This window comes from Melozone crissalis, unplaced genomic scaffold (assembly GCF_028551555.1).
Source record: "Melozone crissalis strain CALT ecotype California unplaced genomic scaffold, PUWL_Pcris_2 ptg000038l_1, whole genome shotgun sequence".
Lineage (NCBI taxonomy): Eukaryota > Metazoa > Chordata > Aves > Passeriformes > Passerellidae > Melozone > Melozone crissalis.
In genome coordinates this window covers 3792983-3816801 of record NW_026535816.1, presented here as the reverse complement: position 1 = coordinate 3816801, position 23819 = coordinate 3792983, and the positions used below count along the sequence as shown (strand labels likewise).

The following is a 23819-nucleotide window of genomic DNA, read 5'->3' as shown; positions in this document are numbered from 1 at the left end:
GGGCTGCAGGTGGGTCTGTGCATCCCTGTGCCCTCCCTGCATGGGCTGCAGGTGGCTCTGTGCATCCCTGTGCCCTGCATGGGCTGCAGGTGGCTCTGTGCATCCCTGTGCCCTCCCTGCATGGGCTGCAGGTGGCTCTGTGCATCCCTGTGCCCTGCATGGGCTGCAGGGTCACAGCTGCCTCCCCAGGGGCTGCAGGGGAGTCTCAGTTCCAGCACCTGCAGCAGCTCCTGCCCCTCCTTCACCCTGCCCTGGGTGTCTGCAGGGCTGTTCCCCTCGCATGTTCTCAGCCTGCTGTTCTCTGGCTGCAATTACTTCTGCACAATCCATTTCCCCCTTGTTAAATCTGCTATCGGAGGCGTTACTCCCATCACTGGTTGGCCTGGCCTTGGCCAGCAGCAGGTCCATCCTGGAGCTGTCTGGTCTTGGCTCTGCTGGACATGGGAGAAGCTTCTGGCAGCTTCTCACCAAAGCCACCCTGCAGCCTTGACAACCACCAAAACCTGGCCCCTCAAAGCCAACACAACTGCTGGCCTCACTTTCTGCAGGGGCTGACACAGCTCACGGACATTCTTTAGCCAATCTATGGTAGTGAGAAAACAAGCAAACCAACCAACACCCCAGAAACCACTAAGGTCTCCTTCTAGGAAACAGGCAGGCTGTTATGCAGAACCTGGGTGGCTGCAACACATGCGGGAGTGATGCATGGGATCCTCCCTGCTTTCCTCAGCTCCAAAAGCACCTCTGCCCACCAGCTGTACAACCAGAGCATGTGGTAGGGCTGCAGGAACCTGTAAAAACCTGGCTGAGCTGTGCTGCCCAGTTCAGAGATAGCTCTGCTTCCAAGTCAGGGCAGTGAGAACAGTGGAGGAGCTCACCCTCACACACCCACACACCCAGACTCCACCTAAGTGTCATTCCCACTTAAAACCACATAATCACCATCAAAAGCTGTAAGGATCCATAACCTCTCACAGAAACATGGCCATCTATGACATTTAGCCATGGGTGCCACTCCATGTTAGCCAGACAGCTATTTCAACTGAGTGACTTCTCTGACATTGCCAAAGAAGGCAGAATTCAATCACACAGGCTGAAATAGGATACAGGCTCAACTGGATCTTTGACGACCAGCAGTGTTTAGGGCTTTCATTTCACGTCTCATTCAAAAGATAAATGAGTACCATTCCAAAGATGAGATTGCCAACAAGCAGAGAATGTCTCTTCAGAAAAAAATCAGCTAAGAAAGGTAATTTCACTCTTTCACACATAAACTTTACCATTCTGTTTGTCTCTGAAATGACTGATGTACTTAGTAGATACTACACGCTGAAAGAAATAATTCAGATGTTGCACATTTTAAGCAGTAGGAAACTCCAGCTATTGAACTGCCTGAATTGCTAAATCAGAAGTTCCTTTTTAAAAGCAAGAAAATGATTGATGCATTTAGGAAGAACTCAATTTCTACAAATGTGAAGGACTGAACCGATTTTTATCATAGCATTATAAAAAGTTTGAAAATAACTCTGACATACAGTTGTTGGAGGTTGAGCATGACTGTTATTTTAAAGTTGCTTCAATTATAATGGAACTAGCAAAGGAAATATTCAACCAGAACCATACCAGTTTCCTGTTATGCTTCATACCTACGCTACCTTAAGCACAGTATTATTTTAACATCTCGTATATTCCTTCTCTGGGGAATGAAGGCATGAAAAAAAGCCTAACAAAAGCAACAGGAATCTGCAGAGCGAGTTAGTGAGCACTGAACCTGGAATGGGCTTTAATGCCACACTGACTGATTAGCAAGCCTCTTTCAAACACAGCAGGTATTACTCCACTGATTTTACGCACTTATTTTTAATATGTTACCAGGTATGGTATGTTGGATTATCCAGAAAAAGTCCACTGTGAAGGGAAGGTTTTGGGTACATTAGGTACTTTCTGCAGAAAACTGACACATCACTAGCAAAAGAAGGATAGACTACAAAAATGTTTCACTTGATACACAAAAAGCCTGGGAGGGAAAAAAGAAAGTTTCTAAGGTTCCATATCAGCAAACCTTCCTATTTCATGTCTTCTCTGCAAATAGATATGAGTACAATGCTAAGGATAAACTTGTTTTCTTGACTCCACACACTGCATGTAATTGAGCAGGTTCTGCCAAGAGTCGCCTCCTTTAGCTGTGGCTTCTTTGCTGCACTGTAGCATTGCACAATTCACGAGCTCTTCCTGGGGCAGACTGTTGGAAACCATGGGTGCTACTCTGCAAAAACAGATATTCTGACTGAAATTCAACAGAATTGTGGATGTTATAGAGGAGATGCCAGTCAAGAGGGGATGACACTCCCTTCAGCACAGGTTTAACTCACATTTTCACCCTGACTCCTTAAAGCAAAATAATTGGATTAGTTATCCTCATTGTACATAAGCTACAATCTACATAAGTCACCTAAGAAAGTGATTTATCCCATTTTATTCACCTCCCAAGGATTACATGAGTGGGGACATGATCTCTTCCTCCAGATGTCAGCCCAATGCTTTTGTGGTGATTAATTCTGATCAACATAGGAAAAGCTCTCACCCAAAGACCTGCATATATAACAATAAACTACACAGAAAGGCAAAATATTCCATAAAAATCCCAACAAAGCACCACCACCACAAAACCACCACCCCAAACCCAGCTTAGTATTTTGTCCTGGCTTGTAAAATCAAACTACTGCATATACATGTACAAGGCAGAGTAAACACTGCTGGGTTGTCTCCTCCTGTGAGGGTCAGCTGGGTGATGAACAGTGCTCCTGGTCTGGGAGACTGACACTGAGATAAAACAACTTTTTCTTCCACTGACAGCTACTTGTTGATTTGCACACAGATGTCCCCTTGATCCTCAGAGACGGCCTTACTCAGATTTTTCTAGTAAATATTCTTTGATCTATTCCCTGGTTTCTTTGCAAATGACAGCTTTGTTTTTTCCATCACATTAAGATGTCACCCTTGCCATTCTGCAGTAAGCACCGCTGGGGCAAATGCAGCAAACAGCTTGGCAGCAAATGGAGCAGGACAACCTCAGGCACCTGGAACATCTGCCATCCCCAGGTCTGTCACACCCTCAGGAGTGGCACATCAACCACAGCCACTGTTCTCTGCAATAAGCTGAGCATCACTTTCTTTTCACCCCTCTTGTCTCGCTCTATCCTGGCTTCGCCTCACCTTGAAATTAGGGGCTTTAGGAAAAATCTCATGCAAAGCCTTGTGCCCACAGCTGCACAGCTGGTTTGTTTCCCAAAATAAACCTCATTTCTTATTGCACAAAAGATCATAGATAGAGAAAGGCAGGGAGTTTTGACATTTAGCTTACTGTACTCATGGAAAAATCTCTGCTTTGCTTTGGTTTTTGTTTGCTGTTTTTTTAAGCCAGGCTCCTCGACTTTAATAGATACACACCTAAAGATTAATCCAGTTTAAGAATCAAAGAAACTGCACATGTAAATACAATTCTCACATTTTTCTAACTGTTGTGTCCACAGGAATAGACTACAGGGGGTTTTACCCAAAGGACTGCAGAATACAATATATTCCAGAAGAAGTGATTTAAGAGACGAGAACACCAAGACATTCTGCAGCTTCTTAGACAGCAACTGCACATACTGCCAAATATGATGGAACAAATCAGATAAAGACCTCCTCGTTCCCATGATGTGACATCACATACTGAAGATGTAAGCACAGCAACATTTCATTACACACCTGTGAAATCAGTGAGGTGCTGAAGAATCAATATATAACAACCACTACACAGCAAGTCTTGATTTACTTGCTTGCAATATAATTAATAGAATTCAAAGCACATTTCTCAGCCATGGTACATACTGAAATATTATCTCTCACCCCAATATTAGACAATTCTTTGCAGGCCCAGCTCAAAACAACGTGAAAAAATAACCCTAGTAATTATCACATCCTGAGATCTGCTGCCATATTTTACCCTTGCTTCTGTTCACAATCAGCAGGTAATTCTTTGACATCTCTCTCTATTTCTATGTGATGTGAGAACATATTTTTCAGTGCTTTGCAAAGCCTAAACACACATGTACTGCTATCACAGATAACATCCACCTCCATGAGCTCCAGCCCACACAAAGCCCTTCCAATGTCCCAGAAACATACTCCCATTTATTATGTACCACTTTAGACAGCAGCTGCCACAAGACAGGGGAGAAAAGCTATGGTGCACTTGTGTTTAATCTGTTTTGGAGGCAATGCTGTCCCATTGCCAAAAGCCCTCCTGCAGCTCCTGGAAAAATACTGCACTTTCCTTTCCATGCCCCTAGCTGGGAGCCCGCTGCTTCAAACCCTTCTGCAGCTTGCAGCTCATCACCCAAAATGATAATTTTTACAGACAGACACTGTAAACAAGTCCCAGCACTGGTCAGATCCCAGAATGCTCAGATGCATCTCTTAGACCCACACACAGGACTCCAGCACATGCAGGCAGGTGTTCAAGGAATGCCTGCAATTTCCAGGCATTCAATCATCTGTTTACTCCTGCCTTTGACATTGCAGGTTGTCCTGTCTCTCCCATCCTCACCAGTGGTGACTACCACTCCACAAATACAGAATAACTGTGAGCCTGTCCACAAAACCAGCATTAAAACTCCACTGACCTGCCACCCATCCACAGACAGAAAAAAACAGCTCCATGAATTATTATTATGAGTTTTTCTGTTGTAAATGTTGCAAAAAGATGAGATGGATGCAAAATTGGGGCACTTGAGTTCATGCTGCCAGCAGTTCTCACAGAGTATATCTGCACTCCTCTCTGCACATTAAAATGTCTCTCAGGGGCTTTTAACAGGGATCCCTGCCAAGGATGCACCTGGGTTCAAGCCCACAGTGTTACACACAGTTACAGATGCCTATCTGCAGCTCAGCCACCATGCTGCAATCACACAGCAATGCCACTAAAAATTCCAACAGCAAAGGTTTCCCACACAAGTATCACAACTCTGTTAAATACGATCAAATGGTAATGATCACAGAGCTCACAGATTTCAGCCCTGGCAGAAGAACACAAAATGAACAAAAAAGAAGTCATTAGAAGATAAAATCAGATCCTAAATATTACAAAAATTCAGTTAGAAGCATCAAGCACATACTTGAAGAAACAGCATTATAAAGAATGGGTGGAGAAAGGAATTACTTGACAGTATCTGTGAATATCAATTTGCAGTTCACCTTCAAAAGGAAAGGTAGCCCTAAACTGTTATGATGATTTCTCACGTCAACCAAAGCGAATGGCAAGAGGTAATTCTTCTTAGCAGCACGCTGAATTATGTATCTGTACATAAGCCTTAAATGTGAATTTTAATTTCACCTCAGTAAATTACTGGTATAAATCCTGCCCTTCTCAAATATCTCTGAATTTTTAATTAACTTAATATCATAATTTCAACCAGGCAGTCAGAAACTATGAGTAACATATGGTTCATACTCAGAAGTAAACACACCTGCTTTTCAACAACATCTCTAATTATTGGCTCATTTTACCCTTTACATGGCACTGAAGCCAATTTGGGTCATACTGTTTTTAGCTGGTGACAAGTCCTTTCAGCTCACAAATAATGTATGAGATGTTGCTGTGTTGTCAGTTTGAAGGACACTTTCAAATGCACTGTGGCAAATTTAATACATGACCAAAACACATCACTTTACTTCTGACACGCCTCACTTCACTACAAGCTTCCACCAGCCAAGGCTTTGCCAAGAACATTTAGGCTTTGATTTGAATCATTGCTCCACCACTTTATTGTCTTAGGTCTGTGTCATAATTGAGGGAGTGGGACCATATACTGAATAAAACAAAGTGCTCATTTCTAGTGTTAAAGATAACAGGAGGACAAACAGACATGGGGTTAGAATACTTAGTGTGCAAACCCAGGGCACACAGGGAATATTTCTCTGTCTGCTCTGGGTGCCCTGACCCCCAGGGCAGCGCTGACTCTGACCCTCATCCGTGGAGAAAGTTTCCCAGAGTTCAGGATAGACTGGGATCCACAAAAGTGTGAAATAGATTATAGGCAGCAGTGTGGGTGTATCACTGGGTGAGAAATTGAAGGTTTGGGGTTTTTAGTGTGTTGTGGATGGCAGCAAGATGGAGGGCACAGGGTGTCATCCTGGGTTTCTTCTTCATGCTGCTTCTTCCTCCTTCTCCATGGGTTTGGGTGGCATTTTGTATTTGGGCAGAAAAGTCCCCATTGCAGCTCTTTGGGATCAGTTATTGGGTTAAAAGGGGAAATAATCCAGGTGTCAGCTCTTAATTGGATAGTTCAGTCTTAAAAGCCCTTGTACCAAGAGATTGTTGGCCATTTTGTGCCTTCTAATGAAAAGCTGCTGAACTCACAGTAGTGAGACTGTTTCACTGATAAGAAATAATAAACACCTGAGTCTGAGCATGAATTACTGTCTCAAGGGCCTTCAATCCAGACCCAGAGAAACCCACAACTGGCACCCCCACAACTCAGGTGTCCTTTGGGAGATAATGAGGAAAGCCTTTCCTGAACTGCCTCCTGCTCCTGAAAGCACCATGCCTGCTAGGGGTGACCAGTGAAGCAAAAGGAGCCCTGCTTCACAGGTGGCTCATCACCTCTCTACTCTGAGCATTCATGCCCCTTCAGAAGGCTGAAGCTGTTCTCACAGACCTGATGTGCACTTAGCCACTGAAATATGCATATGACACAAGATGTATCTGCTGAAGTTTTTAAACCCTCCAACACAACTAAAATGTGACAAATTCCCATACACCAAGCCCTGCTCATTCTCAAACCAGCCTGTATGTCAGATCTCTCAAAGTTAGCATCATTATCTTGATTTGTAGCATACTAGTAAACTCTATACATCTTCAAAGAAAAAAAATGAACTGCCTTCTGGTTCAAGTTGTATAGATTTTATTCACAGGAGCTATCGCCTTCTGACATCTACCTCTAAATTGCTTGATAGAATGGGAGTACCATACCTGCCGTGCTTCCTTTGCCCGGTGTGCTAACTCATATTGTAGATCAAAACAATACAAAAGCCATGAAAAACACAGAAGTCAGAAATGGTTATGTCCTCCATTTATCAATTTTAAACCATCACTTCAACAGTTTAGAGAATGTGTGCTCTAGATGTGAAGGTCCCTTCACAGCTCTAAGAAAAAAGAATGTTCTGAGATGCCCGGGTGAAGGAATCCCAGGCAGAGGAGCTGAAATGTGGCCTGGGTGGGCAGGGCCCCTTTGGGCAGGGCTGGCAGCTCCATACATCACACACACAGAGCACATCTCCAGCATCCTGCATCCCTCTGGGTGTGCTGATGCCTCTGAGCAGCAGATGCTTGAGGGAGGAGCGAGCAAATTCCACCTGGGTTAGCAGCAGCAGGGATTAGCAGCAGGGCAGGCAGGGCTCTGAGGTGGGAATGCCCTGCATTTCTTCCCAGTGATACTGCCAGTGCTCACTGCTGGGTGGCAGGAGACTTGGGAGGGTTTTTCCTATTTAAAATAAGGCTACAGGCAAAAATAATTAAGTACTCAGGCTTATTGTAGATGAGATGAAAATATTAATGTCTTAGTTCATCCTTAAATAATCATAAACAATGCTGACAACTAGAAACTGTGGGCTTTTAGTGTACACTGATGGACTACATCCACAGAAGCATTTAGCAGTTTTCAGAAACTGTTTGAAGCAGATTTATTGACAACTGGGCTTAAGTGACTTAAACACACAAATTACTGCACAATCTCTGGGTTACAAGTGGTTCCACTAATTCAACTGCGACAGTTATTTTTCTGTTTTCATTTATTTCTTCCTTAAAACATTCACCAATTATGATCTCCTCCACACTACAGTAACAATCCACTTCATATCCAAAAATAAATGCATGGAATAAATACATAGTAGCAAATATGCAGTGCAAAAAAATCTCCCATCCTTGAATTAGTTAAGTAATATATAACCTCAATAAATGCAAACCAAAATAAAATCCCAAATATGCAAAATAAAGAAAATAGTAAGAGTCCTATATGAGTTTGATAAGATCCCTTTGTCCTCATTTAAGGTAGACAAGGAACATAGTGCAACAAACTGAAAGGTAGAACTGTGAGGCTGTCAGAAGCAGATTTTGAAAAAGAAAAATCTGGGAACAGACAAAATCTAATCATGACTAGTGAGATATCTTTGAATAGGCTGTGATTCTATAAAAACTGTGACTTAACAACAAATCAAATTATTAATAATTCAATAACTTGAAGTAAAAAGCAATCATCTGAATTCTGGTCTAATTTGCACAACAAATTTAGCAGAAGCAGGAAACCTTGAGCTTGCACCACAGGAAACTGGTGGAGCAAACATTTTTCATTTGATGTCCCTTCCAATTAACTAAAAGTGCATGCTGGAAGCAAAAGCAGATACATCCCTGATAAAATTCAACATGAAAAGTTTCAGACAAGACAAACTTTCAGTGCAGAAAAGGCAGAAATGGAACAGTTATATCTTCACTGGAGAGAAAACATCAAGCAGAATGAAAGAAGAGAAAGGAATTACTTCTCCCACATACCATACTTCTCATTACCAAAGAAGGTGTTTTTCAGTAAAGCTTTACCTTTCTCACAATGACTTCCAGTGAATCCAGAGGGGCAGAGACATTTGTTAGGAGCTACACAAGTCCCACCATATCTGCACCCTTCTTCACAGAATGCTGCAAGATAAAAGGAATATGTGGGTAATACTTCATTTTTAAAACATACATTTGAAGGGTAATTAGAAAAACATCTACATTGTAAGCAATTAACAGAATTTAGCATATTTAAATTCAGTCCACCTGCAAACACAGAGAGAAGCAATTCACTAAAATAACAAGAGGAAAAATCTCAGATTACACCGTAGGCAAACCACCTCACCAATAAAAGATTAGTAACCATCTGGAAGAAGAAGAGAGGGAAAGATACATCATGTGTTTTTAATGGGGCTGATCATCTTTCCATTATATTGAATATGCAGATGACAATTAAAATGCTCTGCTAATCCACAGAAGCCAGGCAGGTTGGATGGTGTTAAATACTGTGTTCCTCACTTCTATCAAATACTTCACTGAAATGTCTGTAAACACATACTATTCTGCTTTTTATTTTTTTATTGCAAGGGCTAAAGTATGTTTTGTGGAATTAAGAAATTAAATAGAGTGAGGATCATGACTGAAAATACGAGAAGGGCTCAAGCCCAGTATAAATGTGATGTGATTTTTGATGGAGCAATGCTGAAGTTCTCCAGAAGTGCATGTGCCCAATAACTGGGATTTCAAACAGCTGATGGGTCTCATCTTTTCCTGCCAGCACTGGGTGATGTTCCTCTTGCTCACAGCCAGGTTGGCAGAAAGTCCAGTGAGTATGCAAGAAGGGCTGATCATTGTTTATTTATTTAACTTTGAGGGCTGCTCAAAGTTATTGCTTTTATTTCTTTAGGGGAGAGAGGAGAAGAGAAAGAGAGAGAAAGAGAGAAAGAAAGAGAGAAAGAAAGAGAGAAAAGGCATCAGGACACTTCTGCACTTTGCACTGGTACCCTGAGTAGGACCCTTGCTACACCTAGGAGTAGCCCCTACCCCTGACTCACTCCCTCCTCCTCAACATTGAACTTCCCAAGTGCCTGAGTGGGTCTGACTGCACTTTTGAGAGGAGTTACAATTAATATTTAAACAGCAGCTCTCTGCATCTAAGCTAATAACAGATTTGCAAAGTGTTTCCTGCAAGCTAAAATCACAGATGGAGTGTTGGCAAAGAGATGTTACAAATGCTATGAAAAGGCTTAAAGTGCTAAATAACAGAAGAAATGTTTAAGATTTATTTTCCACCACACGAAAAAGAAAAATAAAGTGAATAGATTTCTAGGCATTAAAAAGAACCTTTTGCAGTTGTTAACCACTTAGAGGCAAAACCCCACATCATTGTATCTTGTGACTGAACTGACAGACACATCTGCCTTACTGTAAATATATAATTCATGGCATGCCATGCTGTTTTATGGAGGAGAAGAATGCTAAAGTGTTTTAGACAAGATCACAGCAGAATATTGTAAGCACCCCTGGAGCAAGGCAGTGGTGTGGAGAAAGCACAGTCACACTTCCTCCCCATCAATGCACACACTCCATATGGGAATCTTCTAAAATATATCTATTTTGAAACCAGCCAATTTCTGAATGGGAAGAAGAGAAATATGGTGTAAGAGTAGTTTGGGGTTTTTTTTTTTGCATATAAATATTTGCAAGGAAGTATAACTGTGCAGAAAGCTGAAAGTACTGGTAAGAAATACAACTCAAAGTATACAAAAACCATGATGAGAATGAAAAAATTCTTTCCAGAGCTATTGAAAGCATATTTACTCATCTCTAGTTTCAGCATTCTCAGAGAAGGTGCAAGTTAAATTCCACATCTACATGTTTTCTGGTTTGAAATTGTGAGTAAACAGAGACTTTTAAGGAGTGGTAATACATTTCTGCACAACATCAAAAGAAGCAGAATTTGTGGCGGAGCAGATATAATGGAAAAATAACAAAAAATATACTGGCAAAAAAAGCATGTAGCTCATCCTTAACATATCCCATATTACACTGGGAAAGAACCACATGGGGCTCTTAAGAGAATTCATAAAGGGGAAAAGGGATTATGTTTATTGCCTATAAAAATCATGCATGTCCACTGAAACTTATTAGTGCTGCTAGGGACAGGCGGGTAAGAAGGGTTCAGTGAGAGCTCTCGTGCGCTTCCTTTGCCCCCATAATGGACAGTACCAACTTAGTACTGTGAAACATCTGCTTCTTACAGTAAATCCTGTTAGCAGGTCAGCAGAGTGAGGTGCCATGTCCTTCTGTTCTCTTAAAAAGATTTCTAGCAGGGGAAGATGCTGTGCCAGGGCTGGTGATGTGAAAGGTTCCCCTTAGAAGCTGTATGTTGTGCGAGTGCAGCAGCCAGACTGACAGCCACAGGCACAGCCAGGTGTGCATTCACAGCTGGGGGAAAGGCTGGCATGCCTCTCATGGGCCAAAACTCTTCCCATTCCTTCCTTCAACTGTACCTCCAATATGCTTATTTGTCACTGACATATTTTATGAAGATCTAGGATTTTTCTCCTGAGAAGCCTCAGAAATGAAATGTAAACAATGATTATCTGATGGCTGTGGAATGTGGTCTGGAGATGGTTTACCAACAGGTGCATCTTTGATTGTGAATTGTTTTTAATTAATGGCTAATCACAGCCAGCTGTGTCAGACTCTCTGACTCTGTAACGAGATTTTATTATTCATTCCTTTCTAGCCTTCTGATGTCTCCTTTCTCTTTCTTTAGTATAGTTTAATACATCATTTTCTTTTATTATAATATATATCATAAAATATGATATATATTATAATATGATATATATATTAATATATTATATATATTCTGAAACATGGAGTCAAGGTTCTCATCTCTTCCCTCACCCTGGGAACCCTCAAACACCACGACACATATTCAAATGTGCTAGCACTTACTTGTTAAGTAATTCCAAGTGTTACTTTCCTTTATATTTCCCATCTTAGCAACTGACAGGGAAAAAAACCAAAACCAAAATATTTGCTCCAGGATGCCCTAAGGAACTTCTGCACCTCAGGCTGCTGTGAGAAAGGCCTTTGTCCTGCCCAGGAGTTACCCAGGCACCAGCTTGCTCCACAGATGTTGGAGGATGAAGCTGAGGAAGAAGCTGAGAAATAGCTGCAGGAGAAAAGAATCCAACTCTCCTTTTCAATTTTTGTAGATGCTGAGAGATCTCTGCAACACAGACTAGCTGTGCTTGTCCTTGTCACACAGGCTTTGCTGGATTGATGGGATGTGCTTCATCCTCCCATTTTTATGCAAGAGGAGAAAACCCCAAGGAAGAGTGCCAGCACTGTCGTGCTGTTCCCCAGATGGTTCTTGTACAAACCATCTCATTCCTGCATTGTAGAGGCTTGCAGGATATAGAACATCAAACCCACGACTCTCAGAACACAGTTAAAAAATCACACTGAAGGCTGCTGTCCTTAACTGCTAAAAAAGAGCTCACAGAACTGCATGCAGTACTGATAGCACTGCTCTGAATTATAAAAATGCTCAATACCTCTAATAATAGGTTTCAATTACATTTCAATATGCAGTTCCAGTTGCTAGCAATTTTACCAAACTTCATTTATCTGAATTCTTTTCTCTAATAGCCCTGCCTCTGGCTGCTGCCTTTAAACACATTTTCTCAAAATTAATTCATTTCCAATAATGAGATTTTTTTCCTTTGCAGCATTAGCAGAAGAAATTAAGTAAAATCCTTACATCCCATCTGCACCTTTGCCTTATGGACAAGAGGACCCAACAGGGAGCTGCTCAGCAACTGAGGAGGAAACCAACTGGAGTGCCCATGCTCTCCTGAAAATACTTGCTTTGGGGCTTGTGCTTTCCTATATCTCACAGGGACTTGTGATGCAGATTTCCACTGTGGTTTGGACCCCTCAAAATCAGGGGAGGTGGAATTACCAGTACCACAGAACCAGCAGTTCTAAATGTTGATTGCAGACTCCCTCCTACTCAGAGTTAACACAAGAAAGACAAATCATGGCTGGATCAAATATTGCTAATGTATTCCCATGAGTAGATCCTGTCTCTGAAATCATTTGCAGGCTGGCAACCTCGTTAAAAAGGAGAGGGGTTACTGAATTTACCATAAAGGTTTTATCAGGAAAATTAAGTGAAGATGCCATTAGGGCAAAGTCTACACAAGTAAACTTCTATTGTTTAGAGGCTTATTCAGTATTCTGTATGTAAAAGAAACAATCTGTTGATTTCAGGAGGCTTCTGCCAAAGTCAACATATCTCTGTAATGCCAACAGATTTCTTCCTCCAAAATAAAAGCCTTTATTATATAAAGATCTTTCCTAAAGAGACATAATTTCTCTGTAGAGGAGGAATTTTATTTCTGATGCACAAGCTGCACTATTCTGGTTTTTGTAGGGCAGCACAGTGCACTACCTCACTGGGCTACCACAGGAGAGCAGATACTGCAGCACAGAACCCTCAAGTCGAGCACATACCTCTCACTTTTCAGTGCAATCCAGTAGATACTACAAAACATTTATACTTGAACATAAAAAATTGCTTTTGTAAAAGAAAATAAATAAATAAAGCCAAATAATTACCCAACAAATTTAAAGGAATGTTAGTTGATTCTGAAGAGATACAAAGGTCTTTCCTTTGTACCCTTCCCAAATATTACCTTCCCAAATAAATATTATTTTTTGATTTACTATATGCCTGTGAAGTTAAAAAATGAACATTCAGGAAAGGCAAGGAAGGGGTCAGGCACAGACTGCCTGGATAAACAAAAACATGCAGTGTTGGAAGAGAGGCTGGTGTAAGTGTACAAGGAATTGGATAATCAGTTGATGGAAGGAGCAGAATTGCATTAGCTGATTGGATTTACTCAGACAAGCACACCCAGGGGTGCATTGGTAACAATCCAGCTGTGTAAGCTGAATACCAGAACAGTCAGATGGCACCAGTTGCTCAGGTGGCTTTAGAGGGCAGCTGGGAAGGTGGAGAGAAAGCACAAAACTACAATAAACTAAAAGAAGGGAGCAGTAGGGGCTCTGCCCTTTCTCTCTGTACTCAGGTGTGACACTATAATCTATAAAAGCACAAAACTCTTTTTGGTCCAGTGAGCTACACCCACTGGACACAGGGTGTGACTATTTCACACACAGCCTGTCAAATGCCACTGGAGACCTTTCACAGCTGGCTGCAGTCAGAGAAGGACAAATCTGCCGGGAATGAACCTTGGCCAAACAATTGGTCCTGGAAAATTTTCTTCCAACATGTTGCAGCATGAAAGGGAGTGTGGGTCAGTCTGGCACTCAGGATGCAAACACATCTGAGAGTGGAAGACAAACTCTCAGCTGGGCAGCTCTCACTTTTGGGAGGGGCTTGCCACCCAATTTATGCTTCAGATTTGATGGGCAGTGTGTAGGAGGGTTATTCAGTTTGGAAAGAGCCTATAAATTTCAGATTTTCTATCAGCTGATCATAAAGCTATTATTCCCAAATTATTTAAATAGAAATTTCCCATGTAAAAGGTACTTTGCAAATGTAAGTAGCACAATTTCTGCCTAGTGTAGTCAAAATTCCAAATCCTGGCAGTACAAAATGTGTAAGTGTATGAGAGCTAAATTTGAATAAAGATCAATGAATTCAGAATTTAAGTTAAGAGATGAGGGGTTTTCAAAGTACTCAGAAAGCATGAAGGAATTCCTTCAAATTTGGCAGGCAACACACAGTGAAAGACAGCAAAAGGGCAAAATAGGAAATTCCCTAGCAGAATTATGAAGAATAAAAAAATACATCAGGAAGAAATTATGTCAAATATAATAAGCATACACACATACTGTGTGTTAGTTTGTGTGTCCATGTATTGCTACATAATATTTATTGAAGTGGTGAGCTATTATTTCAGAGTTTGTCAGTAGGCTATTTCAGCTGATAAAGCAGTGAATCTTTTCAAGTTCCCAGTGCTCTGTCACACAGCACTTGCACAATAAAGATTTAGGTGAATTTGGAAGGCTGAGCATATCTCTCCGAAGGCTCTAAACTCTGAGCCCCTTCTTTGCTGTGGTATGATGCTGAATTCTCTTGTTGCTCGGTGTTTTGCTTGATGCAATCAAGCTGTGGCCATTTGTAGGCAAGCAGCAGGCCATTCATCTGGATGCTTTCAGGGTGGGCTCAAGTGCTCTTTAGCTGGAAATGCTGAATTGTTTTGAAAAATGAAACCTAAACTCCTGAAAATTAGTGCAATGAATCACAGTGATAAATACTAATAATTTCCTTTGTACTACCCCTTTAATGGAGCTTACTTTTGAATGTGCAAATTGCCCACCCTGACTAATACGCTTTCACCTAAAATCTTTTCTAATGACCAAACAAGCTATATTTAATTAAATTAATTCAGGAGGCATATTGAATAGACAGAATCTGTCCCTTCTGCTCTCTTAGTAAAATGGCATCTATGAAACCCTTATTAATGTCAACCTTATTTTATGGCTCTGAAGAAAGATATGTGACAATTTTGAAAAATTTATTTGAAAAAGATCAATAGAAGCAGTAAGGGACAAAAGCAATATAATAAAAATTGTGCTGTGATATATCATGCTTTTGAAAGCATCTCTCCCATCCCCAGATAACTGTGCTAAATGAATATTCTTGTTGCCATTTTACTGCTCTGCTTCCTCAAGGCTAGACTCTCCAATATTTTTAGTGCACCATTTTAAGCCAACTGCAGCTGTCTCTCTAGCAACCTAATAATAAGCATGACAAAATAGGGCAGAATGCTTCTTCCACAGACCAACCCAACATCATCTTTCAAAATTCAAGTCAACACTTTAAACTGCAAAATCAAACTGAAATTTACTTCAAGAAATGACATGACACATGGCACTACTGCAGGTTTTTTTTGCATCACATAAATGTGCTTGCTTATTGTACTTGCTGTTTGTTTTAACAAATGAGGGTACAATATTTCATATTTACAAACATAACAGTTTCTTTAGAAATCAGTAATGCTTAAAGAATCCTAAGTTAAGGATAAAGAAGCGTGTTCCAGAAGCACAACAGTGTGGCATTTACATTTTCTGAAAAATCCCTTCACCCAGGATTTTTTTCCTGGGAAGCTGAGAAGCCTCAGAGAAAATGGAAAACAGTTTTCATCTCATTTGCTTCTCCTGTGTTTTGCTCATGTGGAATGTGTTTGGAGATTGTTTACCCACAGGTGATTGTTCCAATGGATTCTGCTGTGAGTTGTTTTCACTCTTTGGCCAATCAGGGCCAAGCTGTGTCAGAACTCTTTCTGGAAAGAGTCACGAGTTTTTATTATTATCTTTTTAGCCTTCTGTAAGTATCCTTTCTCTATTCTGTAGTATAGTTTAGTGTAGTATTCTTTACTATAATATAGTATCATAAAATAAGAAATTAGCCTTCTGAGGACATGGAGTCAGATTCATCATTCCTGCCTTCATTGGGGCACCCCTCAAATACAACACAACAAAAGCATTTTCTCCTGCTTGATCTATTACCACAACTTTGTAAAGAGCTTAGCTCAAATTTCATTGAACTCACTGAAAAAAACCCCTGAAATCAAAACCAGCAAATGCAAACTGAGCTCTGCTTGGCCCTAGTACAGTATATGGAATATACAGACAACGTTAAAACCATTTTCCAGCAACATACATGTTACAGATCTCTCATCCCAGAGTTCCAATCCATACAAGCACACTCTGCAGACACATTCAGCAGATGAGCAGCTGGATTACCCCTGATGTAACAGGAATTCACTTTTAATTCCCTCTCCTTGCCTTGGCCTGCAGCACTAACAGGCATCCTCACCAGTAAAACACAAGCCTGGTTACCAATGAGAAACATTCCCTCTCAGTGTGAGATTTACTCTATATTGCTAAATAAAAAATCTATCCAGGCGCCCTCAAATAACTGTGTGTTATGAAAAACACTGGAATGTTCAATAAGCTATAACAAAAATGCCTACAATGTTAATAAAACATTGGATTGAGGTAATTCTCTATATGACAAACACTATCTTTTGAAATTGTAGAGAAACTTTAAGAAAGCATTTTCAGTCACGGCTGGAAGTGAGGATGTTGACTGTGTGCAATCATAGCCTCTAAAGTCTCAAATTCAGCAATATTTTTTTAAGGTTGCTTGTACCTTATTGCAAACATAATTGAATCTGAAAAAAATCCCTTGTTTTGATAGCTGCACAAAATATGTAATAGCAAACCAAGGAATTACTGATAACATTCAACCATCTGAAGGTGACATTACTGGGAGGAATTGGATGAAAATGGGAAATAAAAGGGCAATGGGACTTTCAGGTCTGGATGAGGCATGTGTACAGACAAGTAATCTACAAATCATTTATAAAGACATTAAGAGACATTGAGGTGTTTCTTTTTAAACAAGCACACTAAAATTCAGGTGTTCTCTCTCATTGTAGATAGTAGCAGCTACAGTGGTGTCTCTGAAAACCTTTTCTAAAGGGCCTTTTCATCACCTTTCAAATCTCACTCACTCTGCCAAGATGCTCCACTCAAAAAAATTTTAAAAAAATTTTTCAAAACTGGATCCCATTGGACTGACCAGCACCAGAAGGACAGGAATTGTCAGCCCCAGAGATCAGAGTGCGCTGCTTACACAACAGGAAGGACTTCAGCAGGTCAAACTTTCAGAGCTCCCCCACAACACCCTCCAGCCCTCACTCCTTATCAGGAGAGATGCCACCTCAGATACAGACATGTCCCCATTAAGGAACAGAATTAACAGTTAATCTCAATTTACAGAACCTGCCTCACCTTGCAGTCTCTAACAGATAGGGGTCTGAATCCACTAAGGGGGCTGCCAAGAAGGCAATCAAGAGATGAAAAGCCCTGAATCCCATAAGCAATGCCCCAGGGCATTCTGCCTCAGTTCAGATCAAGTTTATATAAAGGAAAGAAAGAATAACAGAGAAAACAATGAGGAGGGGTTGGAGAAGTGGAAGAAGAGAGAGTCAAACACAGTGCTAAAACATATCACACTAAATAATGAATTCTCCCATATAGGTATGGATAACTTTTGCACTTCTGCATCTCTTCTGACTTTTGCAATTGATGAAAAGAGAATGCAAAATAACCATAAACTGGATCAAAAAGAGAACACAAATAACCATTAACTGGAGACAATTAATCTCAGTTCCTATCTGCATTTTTAAAGATAAACGTTTTTGGTAGCTAAAATATTACCACAATAGCAGATTCTTCTCAAAACTTACAAAAGCATACTTCTAGTAATTATTTTAATTTTCCCAGTGGCAAAAGGCATGTTCATCTCAATATCAGGATTCACTTGATATAATTTTACCAAATGGGTTCTATCCATTAGAAAAGAGACCAAACTTCAATATTTTGCCTTCTCAAAGAGACACCAGATTTTTTCAATAGCAAAAAACAAAACCCTGAAAAGTGATATTGTTCTCACCATTCCAGAGAAATTCCAGTTAAAAGCAGAGATTGCTTTTGCTCAAGCTTGTGTGACAGCAGGTGTTATACACATCACCATCAGCTTTATAATCATCATAATATGTTGCTTTTAAATAAATCCTTTCATCTCAAGCCTTTATACATTATGAACAATTAAACTTTACAAACCCCCAGTGAGGATGATGCATTAAGAGCCTGAACCTGCCAGGCACTTCTACAGAACAGAGTTAACTACAGAAATATAATTTAATAAAGAATGCATTTTACAAGTAAGAGCAGAAAAGCAAATATAATCTTTGTGTGTATAATCTTTGAATCAGCCAAGAGCATTTCAGAAACCCAAGGGGCCACCCTCTCTGCTAGTGTCAATTAGGAATCTATACCAATTTACAGAGAGTCTAAGAATTTACCCTCTAAATTCTTGGAGCTGCAAGACTCCAAGGAGTGCATCACTGTCACTGCTTGTAAGACCCAACTGCTGACTTGTGTCTTTGCATGCACACGTAATCATGCAAATATTTCAGCTGATATCTAGAAAACATGCAGAACTTTGACCTGATTTTGCCACTATTCCCTCTCTTTATTTGTATTTTTCTGTAAGGAACTGAGTAGTAACATGTCAGGCAACAGCAAACTAGCATTGGAAAATGAGGTACAGATCCTTAGTTGCTTTTTACAGAGCAGTGACACCTTGGTCACCAGTCTGACTTCAATGGTTCTGCATTGTGATGGTGCTCACAGGGGTCTGAGGATGAGGGAAGAGACGAGGATCTGACTCCATGTTTCAGAAGGCTTGCTTTATTAAGATATGTATTACATTAAAACTACACTAAAAGAATAGAAGAAATTATTTGATCAGAAGGCTGGCTAAGAATAGAAAAAGAAAGAATGATAACAAAGGTTTGTGACTGGGACAGAGAGTCCAAGCCAGATGACTGTGATTGGTCATTGATTAGAAACAACCACATGAGACCAATCCCAGATGCACCTGTTGCATTCCACAGCAGCAGATAACCATTGTTCACATTTTGTTCCTGAGGCCTCCCAGCTTCTCAGGAGGAAAAATCCTAAGGAAAGGATTTTTATAAAATATCATGACTACACTGCATCAGTGCACTCTCTATTTTGCCAGACAGGCTCCAGCACAATGTCTTGCACTTCACAAAACTGAAGTTATGAGAAATCCCTGCAGCTAGCTCAAGCGTGCCTTTAGACTGGATAAACCGGGGGAAATTTCTTCACTAAAAGGTTGTCGAGCATTGCAGCTGGCTGCCCAGGGCAGGGGTGCAGTCACCATCCCTGCAGGTACTGAAAGGACAAGGATGGGGCACTTGGGGATACGGTTTAGTGATGGGAGGGTCAGTGCTGGGTCAACACTTGGACTATCAGAGGTGCTGGAACTTTCCAGAAGCACAGTATTCAAAGCTTGGGGTGTCTGGCCAAAATTTTCTTTCCCAACACATGCAAAACACTCCAGCTAGTGTTTGTTTGCCTCCCAAACTGATAATGGCACTTCAGGAGCACCAGGGGACAGATGCTGCCTAGGTTTTTTAGTACTTAGGAATCATTTAGGATGATATAGTTCAACATCAATTTGAAATACCTTTCTTATGCATTAGTCTGCTAACAGTACACAGTTCAGTATCAGTGTAGGAAGAATAAAGCACCATAAAAGACAGCTGTAATCCTTCCATAAAGTACAGTGTGCCTTCCTAATGGAATATGATTTCAAAACAGATTTCCAGTTCTACCTTCTTAGGGGATCTCGTTACAATGTTTAGTTTGTGAAAACAGACTATAGAAATACTTCCTATATATCTTGGTAATGCAGCATTTAATTTTATGGTGCATAAAATGCATTTCTCTTAACAGATGTATCCATTCCCTGATATCATGACTAAACTGCTTCATATCCATAAACGCTGTGTGGGGAACTGGGGAAGCTTTGGCATTTATCTTTGTTGTTGTGGCACACACTTCTCCTTGGTTCTAACATCCTGCTCCCCTGAAGAACAACAAATTTAATTCTGAATGCTCTTAAGAGATTTGATCACTTGCATGCCATATATATTCTTACATATATTTTTTGATTATGCACATGAATGTCCTAGCTAGGGATTCTAAAGTCTGTAAGAATTACAAGACTGTTTGTAGATAAGAAATTACTAAAAAAAAAATTAATTGTGGTATTTTCTGGGGTCCCCCATAATGGGAGGGAAAGATGAATCTGACTCCATGTTCTTAGAAGGCTTATATTATATTGTACTCAAATTATACTAAAGAATAGAGAAAGGCTACTGACAGAAGGCTAATGGATAATAATGAAGACTCGTGACTGCTTCCAGAGTCCGACACAGCCTGACAGTGATTGGTCATTAAATCAAAACAATTCACATGTTGGATAAACAATCTCCAACCAAAGAAGCAAAACACAGGAGAACCAAATGAGGTAATATTGTTTTCCTTTTTCTCTGAGGCTTCTCAGCTTCCCAGGAGAGAAATCCTGGGCAAAGAGGGTCAGAGCACGGGGCAGGCTCCATCTGCTCACTGGTGCCAGGCAATGAGAGGCAACGGGCACAAAGGGATGCACGGGAAGTTCCACCTGAAGATGAGGAAGAACTTTCCTGTGCATTGTATATTGGAGACTGAATATGGGACAGGTTGCCCAGAGAAGGTGTGGAGTCTCCCTCATGGAGATATTCAAGCATTGCCTGGTTGTGATCCTGGGCCCTGTGCTCTGGGATGACCCTGCCTGAGCAGGGAGGCTGGAACAGATAACCCGCTGTGGCCCCTTTCAATCTTGTCCATCCTGTGATAGTTTCCAATTACATAATGTGAAGTTGAAAATATGCCTAATTAAACCAGGTAGGAGATAAAAACAAAGCACCACAAGTACTTCATTACTGTATTGTTTCACTCATACAAATTCCAGCAGACTAAAGGAATTTTTCAAATATCTTCCTTTCCATTCCAGTGGGGAAAAAAAATCACTCGTGAGATCTTAAACTTTAAGTGTTCTCACACAAGTGGCTATGTACAGAAGTAATTTCTGTTTAGACACTTTTAAAGTATGATTTGACTTTAAAAAAAAATATATATGCTTTCACTGAGCAGCATCAAGTGGACATTTCTAATGTACACTGGCAAAACAATTCAAATTGTGGGGAACAGCTCTGTGGAACTTTATGCACTCTACTGTTATATCATTGCTGTTCTCTTCTTTTTTGCCAAAAAAAATCTCCCAGTAAAATTACCCAGTGTGTTCTACACTATGGATAATAGTGCATATCAAAAAGAAAATAAATCTCTTACAGTGTACATAATCTGTCATTAATAGCAAACAAAACTACTGCTGCTGGATAGCACTGGAACAATATTTTCTGTTGCTGTATAAACAGAAAACTTGAAATCAAAATAAAGACTGAACAGAAAGCAAGCTTCTACTTAAAATTACTATCACTCCTGTGCACTGCAGCTGACATGTTGACATTTCAGGAACTGACATTTTATTATCAGACCAGAAATCTGATCATTCCACAGCCACCAAATGGGCTTGAAGAAAGTAATGGGCAGCAGCACCCAACGTGTACAGAGAGAAATCTGCTGCACAGGAGTGCACAGCCTGGCAGGCTGGTACTTCTGAGAGGTAATCCAGAGTCTGAAGCCATCTATTTAACCACCAAGGAGGCAGCAACAGGGAAAGACAGACTCCTCAGCCTGCCCTGCCTGCAGTGTACTGCCACAGACTGTTGCATCCATCTAAAACAAACCTTTCAAACTGTGGTCTGCAGGGCACATTAGCCTGCACAGTCATTCTCAAGCTCCAGGGGCTGGCAGAACACCAAAAGCTCTAGGGCAAGATAAAGACAGTGCATTTTCTACAGTGGAGTGTCAGATACAGGTAACACTGGGATGTTGCTATTGCCATGAAAAAGCTCTGCCTTCTCAGGGTCCACAACCCCATTTACTCAATTGACCAGTGTCAGGGTGTTTAAATACACATTACATTAAGAAGCTGAATGAAGATACTAAAGAAATAATTGATTTTTGTTGTTTCCAAAAGACACACAAAGGAATAAGATACTTCTATATCAGTTAAATATCAAGGGAATTCAGCCTACGTAATTCACCTGTTTGCTTATTGTTGAATAAATCAACAAATCCAGCATCACATCACCAGTGACTTAGTTCTACCTCTGTTGTGCCACTGAGGAGGTGCTTCAGTGAAATGGGAATGTTCCTCGGAGCTGTGTACAAAGTTTGGTGAACCAAATGAGATTACAAGATTTACCACTTGCAAACTTGCAAGAAATCTGAGTCAAACTAAAAATGTTATGACAGACCAGGAGCAAGACAAATAAACAAGGTACCCCAGGGAACAATAAACAGTCAAAACATTGAGGGAAAATGATCCTGTTCACTCGTGAAAAAGCAAAACCTCACAGGGAAATAACAAAATGTAACAGCCCCTCAAATAATTTTAACAGAAAGATAAATAAAGGTAGTTTTCCAAGCTGAAACATCTTAATCTATTCTCCAGCATATAAAAGTCATATATTGAACCTTGGTGCTTCAGTAACATGTATGTGCCAGATAAGTCTGTAGCAAGCATTGCTTTACATTGACAACTACAACCTGCTGCTGGCAGTGTGTTTGAACAGAGGGCAGGAACAGTTGATAATGTGATCTAAAACAATTCTAAATTTACCAGTTTTATACCAGTATTAGAAAAGCGTTGCAGTAAAGTTCATGTTTACATTTGATTATTATAGCAAATACTTGCCTGAAAAAATACCAACCCAACCCCACCAGCACCGACAACAACAAAAACCAGGCCCTACACCAGGGCCCAGAGAGCCAGTGAAGCATCAATGTAACACAGGAGCACCTTGGTCCTGTGCTGAGATCAGGCAGGTCAGGTTCAGAGGGGTTCCCTTCTCTACTGTCCTAACCCCCCCAGGGGTTTCAGTCTCCAAGAAAACAATGTGAAGATGCTTAGTGCTGAAAGGAAAGCTGAATGGGATCTCAGCTGGGCTCTAACAGCACTGCCATCACACCAGCAAGTCTTTCTAACTCCTTGCAGTATTGAAGAGGGGTTTTAGGGATTTTTTCTGGTTTTTTTTTCCTGAAGACAGTCTCTACCTCTATTACTATTAACTTGTGGGTAACGATCTTCATGAGAATATCCATACTGGGGGGAAGAAATCCTGAACCAAGATGTTAGTAGAAGAAACAGTTTGAAAAGTCTCCAGGGTGAGAAAATAAGTCCACGGGACAGCTACTCAACATACAGTTTTTGTTTCCACTTGGCCAGCCTCTGAGATTTGCCATTTGGAGCAATCAGAATCTTTGGAGGAACTCCAGTTTCTTTAATACACTGAAAATCCATCCTGTTGTTTCTCTTGTTTTAAATAGGCAGAGGCAAATAGAGCATTATCAAGTGTCCTAATTGATCCAAATGCAGTGCAAACTAAATTAAGGGGGTTGGAAATGCTGGAAAAATTAAACACAGCATTATTAAAGCTGGAAACAGTTTAATAAAGCTGAAAACAAGATCATAACAACCTAAGGCTATTTCTGATATTTCTTTACTTCTCTTTAAATAGATGTCTTCCTGTAGACTGTTATCAGCTCAGCAGGAGCCTTTCCAGAGAGGCATTTTTCTCATTCTGTGCATTTTAAGTTAGATTTCTATGAAATTCAGCCTGTCTGT

General features: G+C 40.6%; 1 protein-coding gene across 5 annotated transcripts in view; it reads right to left on the bottom strand.

The window, feature by feature from the left end:
- The window catches only part of NELL1 (neural EGFL like 1), a 280140-nt gene that overhangs the window by 55056 nt on the left and 201265 nt on the right, over positions 1–23819 (bottom strand). For all 5 annotated transcript variants that reach the window (XM_054283614.1, XM_054283612.1, XM_054283613.1 and 2 more), the window contains one exon: positions 8639–8734. In XM_054283614.1, the coding sequence (XP_054139589.1) occupies positions 8639–8734 (96 nt within the window). The remainder of the gene's footprint in view (positions 1–8638; positions 8735–23819) is intronic.